The sequence below is a fragment of the Arachis hypogaea genome, chromosome 20 (genome assembly GCF_003086295.3).
Source record: "Arachis hypogaea cultivar Tifrunner chromosome 20, arahy.Tifrunner.gnm2.J5K5, whole genome shotgun sequence".
In the NCBI taxonomy this organism is placed as follows: Eukaryota; Viridiplantae; Streptophyta; class Magnoliopsida; order Fabales; family Fabaceae; genus Arachis; species Arachis hypogaea.
The window spans coordinates 118,742,591-118,753,477 of NC_092055.1; the positions used below are offsets into that span (position 1 = coordinate 118,742,591).

The following is a 10,887-nucleotide window of genomic DNA, read 5'->3' on the forward strand; positions in this document are numbered from 1 at the left end:
TGTGGAACTTGGTCTTGAGGATGTGGTGGACATTGTTGGGGTTGGAGGTGATGTTGTTATTGAGGACGTGAAAGTGGATGCTTTTGGTGGGTGAAGTGCGGAAGAGGTGGATGTACCAGTCACAGAGATTTAAGAAGTGTGTGATCCATGACATGTTGAGGTAGGTGCGACACGTGTGACAGTTACACCATGGCTTGATCTTGGAGCTGAAAAGGAAGAAGGAAAAAACGGAAAAGAAGACTATGAAGGTGAAGAAGGAGAGTATGAATGTTAGGGTTATGCGAAATATGATGAAAATTGGGAAGAACATTGTCGTTTTTGAACAAAAGGGTTAGAGATCATTTTATCCCCTGTCAGAGTTGCCAGTGATTATTATAGTATTAATTAAAGAAGTGTAAATAAATAATTATAATATTAATATTGACTACAATTAACATCTCAATATAATAGAAATGATTCATATATATATATATATATATATATATATATATATATATATATGTATGTATGTAGTAAAGTATATAAAAGAGAGAGAAAAGTGTTTTGGCAGTATAGAAGAGAGAGAGAAAAATAGAAAATTGTTATTGATTGTATGTATTGTTTTAGATATATGCCTCTATTTATATATATATATATATATATATATATATATATATATATATATATATATATATATTGTGACCTCTTTTTTTACTAATAATATATGTAGTAAAGTATATAAAAGAGAGAGAAGAATATTTTGATAGTATAAAAGAGAGATAATTGTTATTGATTGTATGTATTATTTCAAATATATGCCTTTATTTATATATGTATAGAGACCTCTTTTTCACTTTTATTAAATGTAACTTTTTTTTAATAACATAGCATTTTAATATAGAAAAAATTGAGCGATCTATATTAAATTATATGTAGTAAAGTATATAAAAGAGAGAGAAGAATATTTTGATAGTATAAAAGAGAGATAATTGTTATTGATTGTATGTATTATTTCAAATACATGCCTTTATTTATATATGTATAGAGACCTCTTTTTCACTTTTATTAAATGTAACTTTTTTTTAATAACATAGCATTTTAATATAGAAAAAATTGAGCGATCTATATTAAATGGACATCCATCTCATACTTATTACAACACATGTAATATTTTTCTCTTATAAATAATAAATTACGTAGAAGTCAAAACAAAATAGGAACATGATAATTCTCCTTTTATTTTTTATAATACCGCATCAAATATTTCTTTAACGTTATAAATATTTTATAAAATGTTTGACATTATAAAAAACAGGATTAGTAATATCCATTTCCATTGTGAGTAAAATACCATAAGATAGAGAAAATAAAATAAAAAGTGATATGAACACCGCAGTGAATGAAAACAAGAGAGAGTGGTGTGGGTGGGTTTCTCTACTGTGTGTGAATGGAATCCAAAGGAAGAAGGAATAGTAGCGCACACATACATGATACCTACATGGATATGAAGCAATATTGCGAGTAAGGAGTAGTGATTCGTCAAAAACCCCCCTTTTATCTGTGCCTGCACGCGGATTGGCTCAACTTGCCTGCTTCCCTTTCCTCTTCTTATTTTATTCTTAAATTATTATCTCATCACATCACACACTCAGAAATCAAATACTCACAAGAGAAAGCAGCATTGCAAGCCACGTTATTGTTATCCACTTCTAAACTCAATTACTCAACACCCAACAGGCTTGTTTTTATCCCTCCCTCTCTCTCTCTCTCTTCCATTCCTTATCTTACATTTGTAATTTACTGCCTTTTATTCTTTTCGTTAATTTCTCATGCTTTTGTTTCCTTCTGTATCATTTATTTAAATCTAATCAGACTCGCCCCTAATTTAGGCATTAGATCAATGGGAGTTTGATAAGTAGAATTGTAGAAATGAAATCAGTCCTAATCTTACTGTTACAGTGTTACATACGTGCTTAGATATATCGTTATTTTAATTTTCCTTACTGTTACACAATTTATTGGAGAGGTTTTATCATACTACTACAGTCAATGTGTAACACGTGTTTTTATCAGAATTGATGAGGACTCAATAATTCTAGGGAATTATTGGAATTATTGGAATAATTATAGGGAATTATTGGCTGTGAAAATTGTGTTTTGACCTATATAGACTGTATGATCTCTGTTTCTATTGAATTATAAGGTTAAATCAGCACTCTTGGGATATCCATATGCATTGACATATTAGGGTAATTTGAGATAAAGAACAAGTCATTAGATCAGCAAGTGATTAGTGATTATTATGCAATTTGAAAGTTATGATGAGTGGGGATGTATGGAGCGGTTGAAGTTGTTGCAAGTTGTATGCTTGTCCTTATGTCATAATGGCATGGCTTCTCTTTGTGGTGGAGTTCAGAAAAGCTGTATTATTAGGATAGCAACATTTCCAAATACTCTCTCAGGTGTCTGATCCAATGGTCACTTTTGTAGAGTTACGGTCATTTAAGTGCAATCACATATCAATTTTCTTACAACAATAAAACTGCGGTAAGTAAGTACTAAGTATTAAGTATTAGCTGTCATATTTTTCTTACCTAATCTACTATATATGTTTACTGCATAGTTTTGCAACTAACACAGTTGTTCTGGTACGAAAACACAAAAAGTTATAGGAGAATTTAGCGAGCAACATCGAGTTGATCTAATGGTAAGCAAGCTTGTATCCTTTATAGTCGTCTCGAGTTCGAATCATAGGGATCAATTAAAGAAGCTTGTGCACAGAGAGGCAAAACTCCTAAAACAAGATTATTGGAGTTTCTAGTAATAAGATCTAGATACTAGAACAAAAGGTCGACAGATTAAAATCTTCTAAAGTGAGAAAGTTGGTAAAGTAAGAAAATAATAGTTTAATCACCATTGAATTGTAGTGAGACTCACATGATAAAATTTATAAATTCAATGGTGCTTAACGTTTTACTTTATCACTTTACAATTCTCTTTACTTTAGAGGATCTTTTTCCAAGATGAAAGTATTAAATACATAAAAAATACCAAATATTATGTATAAATGCATAAAATAGAGTTGGGGTGGTTTCTATTGTGAAAGAAAAAAAGATAAAATTTTGCTTTAAATGATTTGGTAGTAAATTTAGTTGTTTACCTCATTTAGAAATAGACTACATGGAGGGTTGTTCAGTAATAAAAAGTAGAAGGTGACTTAAGGAATTATATGTGTAGAATATACATTGAAATCTATTTGAAAATATAGATTTTAATGATTTTTTTTTTTTGGTGACTTTATAGATTTTAATGATTTGAATATACAAATTTATGACATAAAAATGTAGCATCATTTGATTGATATAGTTGACTCCACCTAGTTGGATAAAGTTAAGTAGTTGTTATACTTTGGTCACCTATTAACCTAGGAGAGGGGACCAGCATCGGTTCACATGAATGTTGCTAGAATACAATTTTACAAAGCTAGTAGCCCAATTTGTCAATTGTCTTTAGGATTTTCAGTATCAACGAAATGGTATTTGATCTTTATCTTTCTTTTGCTGTAATTTTGTGCTTCAACTAAACATTATAATGTTTCAGATTGAATTTTTTATTTGTGTATACAAAATTTTTATTGTTTTGAACTTTTGATTCTGAATCTCTGGAACAATTGTTAGGCTTATCCACTTATAACAGTTGAATAACCTTACCTGAATAAACCTATGAAAAATGTCGAGGAAACATTGAAAGTGAAAACTTTTACCCTGAAGCAGAGACTAGGTAGAAGAATACACTTAGATGATATTGAAAGGAAGGTGGAGGGAATGGAGAATTCTTGTCTTTTAATTAATTGTTTGTTACAAGAGGGTCCAAGTTCTCTGCTCCTTGAGCAGACTAAATGGTCTTCAACTTGTTTTAAACAGAAAAATTTGGAGTTTCTCTTGTGTCATAAATTGTGTGGAAAATATAAGACAAGGTTATAACAATAGTGGAGATTCTCCAGTCATTCTCCATAGGCTCTTTGCTGACGTTTTAGAAGCTTTGGTCCCATATTACTTGCAGACAAGGTAAGGAAAAACACCAATAATTGTTCATTGCCATAAGTACCCTCTCTGCCTTTTATTTATCCTCTCCACAGATGCAACTTTAATAGTTTCATAACAATTGTAGGCTACTGTTTTCTGATTCATTATTGCACTCTCTTTATTCAGTTTGGAAAAAGAAAATTATAATTATTAGTTGGAATTTTTTAATGAGTGGATAATTTTTAGGAGAGACTTGAAATATTCGCAACTGTAGATATTGGATTTGAGCTTCAATAACTAATCAGTAGTTGAATTATACAGGGTGCAATCTTGAGCTTTTTGGGGACAAGAAACTGGGCTTAAAGAAAGAAAGTAGAGATTATAGAGAAAAATTAATAACGGTCCACCTTGAGTAGTGAAAATGGACAAGGCTAGTATAAATAGGTTTGATCTGTATTTCTAAAATGTGGCTTAAATTTGTTACTTGGTACAGGTTTTCTTTTGGAAAAAGACTCTCTAAAGTGGGGAGATTGATGAAGTGAGGGGTTAATCACCATTAAATTTGTAACTTTCATCGTATGTAAGTCCCACTATCTTAATTTGAGAATGATGAAACACTTACTTTCTCACTTTACCGACCTCTTCACGATAGAGAAGCTTGATCATGTATTCATGTTTTTCTAAAGCCTAATTCGGCTAAAAAGCCTACTTATAATCGACTATAGAAATTCTAGTAGAGCTCTAGGTCTCTCAACAAAGACCTTTTTCTATTCTCCAATTTTAAACTCATTATCACTTAATTAAGTGGTCGAAGCACTTAGTTACTTAGACCAAACTCGCATTGCTTGCCAAAAGAACCCTTGAAAGATAGGTTGAAATGTTCCTTAAATAGGCTAATTTTATTTCTAATTTCTCTTCTATCATATTATTAATTTTTAATTTTAATATCAATAATACAAGATAATTAGGCTAGTCTTCTAGGCCTTATAACCTTCTTTTAAAAAAAAAAAAATAATAGCCTATTGTTTGATCTTTTTTAACTGAAAAGGTTTATTTAGCCTTGCTCGTATACTAAATAGGCTATAGACCAAATCCAAAAGCCCCTGACATGTTTTGCCGCTTGATATAGGTAAAAGTTGTTTGATTCCTTGTAGATATGTCTGCGTGACTTTATCTTATTTCATATTTCATTCAGGTTTTGCTATTAGCTAGGTTCTATGTGAACATTGTGCATAACGCTTTGAACAAGTGAACCATATAGGAATTCACCTAAGAGAAGCAAGTTGGTATCATTGTTGATGTAGGATATGGTAAGTGTAAGTGTGCAACTCTCAAAGTGCCCATTTAAAGCAAGTAAAAAAGTGGTAACATTAGTTTGCCTAAAGGGGGGAAGTCTTAAGATTTTTTTTAATTATTTGTATATAGTAAGGTCCAAAATATTTTGAAGGCCCTAGGCTGTCCCCAACTATTTAAAGCATCCATGAGACCATCCATGAGGACCAGCCCTTTCTTCTGATCACTATTCTCCTCTGCATTATGTGAGCTTTGTCCCTCTAGACTGTAAGAAAAAAAAAAAAACCCCATGATTCCACCTCCATTCTGAATTCTATTTGTACCGAAGTTGTTGATACTTGATACATAAACCACATAATAGATAGATGAGACGTAGATCCTCCAAAAAGAATGAAGAAAGAATGGAATTAGATAAGCTTAGCAGTAGGAACCTTGAAGATCCACCTATCTCTGGTGCTTACATCCGGAGCCTAGTGAAACAACTAAACACATCAACAACAACAACAAATGAATCCATGAACTCAAAAGGCCAAGATTGTTTTGTTGCAAGAAAACATGGAAAGGCACATCAATCCACACAACAACAACCACAACAGCAGCATAAGAAACAAGTTAGGAGGAGACTTCACACTAGCAGGCCTTATCAAGAGAGGCTTCTGAATATGGCTGAGGCTAGGAAGGAGATTGTAACAGCCTTGAAATTTCACAGGGCTGCTATGAAGCAAGCCAGGGAAAGACAGCAACAACAGCAACAACAGCAGCAGCAGCCGCCGCCACTGCAAGTGCAAGAACAGCATCAGCAAAGTTTTGAACAAGATGGAAGATTCAAGGGTAGGAGAAACCCCAGAATTTATCCATCATGCAGAGCCAATTTTCCAAATAAAATGGAGGATTTTTCATGTTCATACTTATCTCAACCTCTTCCTCCTCCATCTACCTTGGCTCCAAACTCTTACACCTGGGCTAATGCTCCTTCCTTAATTACTCAACCGCCACAAACCCTTTTGGCTGAAAACCCCAATTTTGTACTTCCTAGTCAGACTCTTGGATTGAACCTCAATTTCCATGATTTCAACAACTTAGATGCTACCCTTCACCTTAACAACTCTTCATTATCCTCATACTCATCTCCAACCTCCTCTTCTCCTCCTCTTTCTGTTGTGACTGATCAGGAAGCTCATTCAGTTGGAATGTCACAGGGCCAGGGAGATGGATCTTCTTCACTGGTGGATACAATTCAATCCGGTGCCACGACCCGGACTAGTGGAAGTGGAGATCTTCATACAGCCATGGATGACGAGGGCATGGCAGAGATCAGATCCTTAGGTGAGCAATATCAAATGGAATGGAGTGATACCATGAACTTGGTCAAATCAGCATGTTGGTTCAAGTACTTGAGAAACATAGAACATGAGGTACCTGGAGTCAAGATTGGAGATGGTTCATACCATTTTTTTGATGAAGTTGTTGAGTTTCCAGCTTGGTTGAATGCAAATGGGAGCTGCTTAGAGAAGTGCTCTGATGACTACTTCCAAGATTCTGCCTTACCTTGGTAAGTTCCAACAGTATAAGTTTCATAATTTAATAATTGAATTTTGCTTTTGAAGTACTTGTTTTGTTTGTACCTTTTATTAAGATAAGGAAACAGGAATACAGGACAGTTTGTACTTTGTTAAAGCGTTCTTGTAACAAGTGAATTAAACTATAAAAGTAACTGTCACCTTTTAATTACACAGAAAACTATTCCATCTTCTACATAATTAAGAGAGTTACTTTATAATAGCCCTTTTCGTGGGACAATTCCATAATCCATACATAGGTAATAGGTTCATATGTCATTCTTCTTTGGGTTAATAAGTCATAGGAAGCCCTAAGTATCAACACATTATTGTAGTTTCCCTGGCCATTTTCAAGGTGAACTTGCTAAATCTGTTTATGAAGCATATGTCAAGCCAAGAGCAAAAAAAGTATATTTTCCCCCTTTTTTTCTCAAAACCATTTTTATGTTCCATTTTCATGAGTCTGATGGTGACTTTTTGAATAGTTCTTCCTTTGTTCTTGTTAAGCCGAATTTCAAGTAGCTTGCTAATCCTGTGTGAAAGTGAAACCTTCAAACTACTAAGAATTATACTCTTCAATAGTTTTGTTTTTCTTCATGTAAATGCAGTTGAGTTTATAGTATGTTTCTTTTCCATGTGGATTTCTAGTTTCTACTTTCTATTGCCAGGCCTGGTGGAATACTCACTTTTTGAAGCTTGCCCTGTGGAAAATATTTAGATAAAACATACGTTTTGACTTTGGTGTACAAAATCAGATGAGTACAAAGAACACTATTTCTAAAATAATATCTTCTTTTTGCATTGTTTGCTGCCCTAGAATAACTTGTGCATTCTGGTTTATGCCCTTTTTATTTTCCCATTGTATATACTTATATACTAATGGTTTTTCTCCTGACTTTGTTCATGACAATGTGTACACAGCATGGACATTGGAGATATTGAAAGCATGGATGGAGATTGGTTAGCATGAGAAGGATTCATTGTTTTGGTCACATCAAAATTTTGCTCTGATTTTGTAGTTTCTTTTGCTTTAGGTAAATGGGGTTTTGGGTACTATTATTATCATTCCCCTCCTCCCCTCTTCTTTTTGGTTTTTTGGATATTTTTATTATTATATATATAGGGCTTGAAAAAATTTAAAAGAGGATGATAGCATCAATATTCAATAGTATGAGTGAGACAATTTTTTTTCTCCCATTACTCTTATGTCAATGTATTTGTTGTAATAATGATTAATATCAATCAGTAGTGTTAAATTCTCTTTGAATCTTAAAGATTGCGAGAAGCCACTAAGAGTTTGGAGCTATAGAAGACTGGAACTCAGGCTGTTGTTAGTTATGTGATTTGAGTGTTTGACAATGAACACATGAAAATTCTGATGAGGAATCTCAATTTAAAGCTTAATTATATAAAAAGCGTAATTATTCTCTTGATTTTTACAATTTCACCATATTTACAATTTTTTTTTTTAAAGTTTATACCCAAGTCTCTATACTAGATAAAAATGATCAATAAAATCTTTTTTAACTGTTTTTTTGTTAAAAAATAAGATATTCTTGAAATATTCGTTTTTGCATTTGATTTAAGATGAATTTTGGAATGTTATATTCCGAGAGCAGTACAATTCATAGGTTAACCGTTAACATATAAATTAATTATAATAAAAGAATACAGGTTTTATAGTCTAATTTATAAAGACTTTTTTTGTTTTACTAGTATAAATAACTTATGTTTCCTCTTTTACTTAACAAGTTAAATTGAATTGAATTATGATTTATTTAAAATAAGGTTTGTGCTTGTTTTTGGTAGCAATCTGTGTTTTTGCTATTTTCACCGGATTAGTTCAATAACGTGTACAAATGAATTCTGGGTGAATTTCATGCATGACACAATGAAAATCATCTAGTTTGTTCTTGCACTTACAAAACCAACCCTTACACTATTTATATGCCCCTTACACTATTTATATGTCCATACTAATTCTGCACGAGTTGTCAGTATTAGAAGTGTTTGCGGTGCGGTTTGGTTCGGTTTTAAGGGAAAAAGTCATCCGATCTAAACGCTTAATTTATGTGCGGTGCAGTTTGGATTGGATGAAATTTTTTTGGAAATCCAATCTGATCCGATCCGATTACAAGCGGTTTAGATCGGTTTGAATTTGCGATTTTTTAAATAAAAAAAATTAAATACATATAACAAGTCTCAACATCAAATTTTAAATAATCAATAATGACATAACAAGTCTTAACAATATCTTAAAAAACTAATGATAACATAACAATAGAAATAAAATTATAGGTTAGTTAAAATAAATAAATAAATAAATAACATTTTCAACATAAAATATTTATTAAATAATAATAATACATGAATAATAGAAAAATGTATAACAAATTGAACATGTTATAAGTATAATTGTAAATATAATAATAAAATAATAATATTATATCACATTGTACGGTTTGGATTGGATTGGATCGGTTATGAAAAGTAGATCCGAAATTCGATCCAATCTAGCGGTTTGCAAAAAATAGAATCCAATCAAATCCGAATTAGTGCGGTTTTAATCGGTTTTCGATTTGGATCGAATTAGATGAACGGTTTAATTTAGATCGGTTTAGATTTGAACACCCCTAGCCAGTATAACTATGAAGAGAAACGCGTTATAAGACATGTAACCGTAAATTTAATGAAAATATGGTTAAATAGGGGTGATAAAATTATTTCCACGAGTTAATAGTCAAAATCGTCCCTGAAAGATACCTCGATCTCCATATGAGTCCTCGAAAGATAAAGTTAATCAAAATCGTCCCCGAAAGATGACGGACATGACCACGTTAGTCCTTCCGTCATCTCGTCCGCTGAGTTGGCTAACGTTGGGTGATGTGTTCCGTTAACTGCCCGCGTGGCACAATAACAAAACGACGCCGTTTTGATTCAGTGGCCTCCAGATCTTGATACGACGTCGTTTAGTGTCCAGGTCTTGATACAATCAACCTTCTACCTTCCTCAACCTTCCTCAACCTTACCAGTGCCACCATCTATCATAAGCATTTCATCATACAGCTTCCTTGCAACCTCAATGTTATCCCTTTTGACCAAACAATTTAGCAACGAATTAGAAGCGACAACACTGGGGAAACAACCATGCACTTTCCGCACTGTATAGAATAACCGTAGGGCAGCATCAACCATCCCAGAATCTCCGTAGGCTCGAATCAGAGAGTTCAAAGCCTCATGGGTAGGTTTCAAGTTCCCAACTTTCATGCTGTTCAGAACCAGCTCGATCTTGGAGAACACTCTGAATCTTGCCAAGATTAAGAAGAGAGGAATAAGCAAAGCCATCGAGGGAACAAGAAAAGGGTGTCTAGTTAGCCCAGTCGAAGAACTTCAAACCCAGCTCGGGGTCGTGTATTCGGTCTAGAACGGGCAATATCCGAAACTAGAACCTTAGATTCTGCAAAGCGAGACTCGAGGGAGTCCTGCCAATGAGCGTGGGTTGCCAGTATTCGAATGGCGTCAATAACGAGTTTGTGGATGCAGGGACTGAATAGGGGCGAGTACCATACCTCACAAGCTCATAAATTGGCCTCTCGCTGCTTTGTTTGCTCTTCGCAGAAGCTACTCGACTGTTAAGGAGAAGGCTTAACGCTCCTCTCTGGCCGGTGCTTCTTTCTTCCTGACCCTTCTTTTTCTTTCTTCCTCTTCCTGCTGAGCCAATGAGCTAAGCTCCATCCAATCAGGCATGAAAGAAAGCGCTAATTCAAGAACGAAACCTCTCAATCAAAGCTTTTACCCTTTCTTGATCTTAGATTAATAACCCGTTGAAGCGTAGGAGCTCAATTAATTAGTGCAGGTGCTTGGTTATCGAATCAGCAGCTAAGGTACCAGACTGATTTAACTTGATGACCTGGTATGATCATGAACTAGAATGTTCTATTGAATGAGATATAGTCGTAGATATCCCAGTGCCTACTCTTCTATCTCCCATCGAATTTAGGATTAGGGTTCATCATCCAAAGGACTGATTT

The 10,887-nt window shown here is 33.7% G+C and overlaps 1 protein-coding gene across 2 annotated transcripts; it reads left to right on the forward strand.

The window, feature by feature from the left end:
• Positions 1-1,319: 1,319 nt before the first annotated feature.
• LOC112782304 (uncharacterized) lies at positions 1,320-8,115 on the forward strand. Of its 2 annotated transcripts, XR_003192943.3 has the most exons (3): positions 1,320-6,849; positions 7,525-7,611; positions 7,776-8,115. XR_003192943.3 is itself a non-coding variant. In XM_025824647.3 (2 exons), exons 1-2 carry the CDS (start codon positions 5,663-5,665, stop codon positions 7,824-7,826), a joined length of 1,236 nt encoding a protein of 411 aa, XP_025680432.1. In that variant the 5' UTR covers positions 1,320-5,662; the 3' UTR covers positions 7,827-8,115. The 2 variants fall into 2 exon arrangements, 1 of the variants encoding a protein (XP_025680432.1); XM_025824647.3 differs by lacking the exon at positions 7,525-7,611 and having other exon boundaries at positions 7,778-8,115.
• Positions 8,116-10,887: the final 2,772 nt, after the last annotated feature.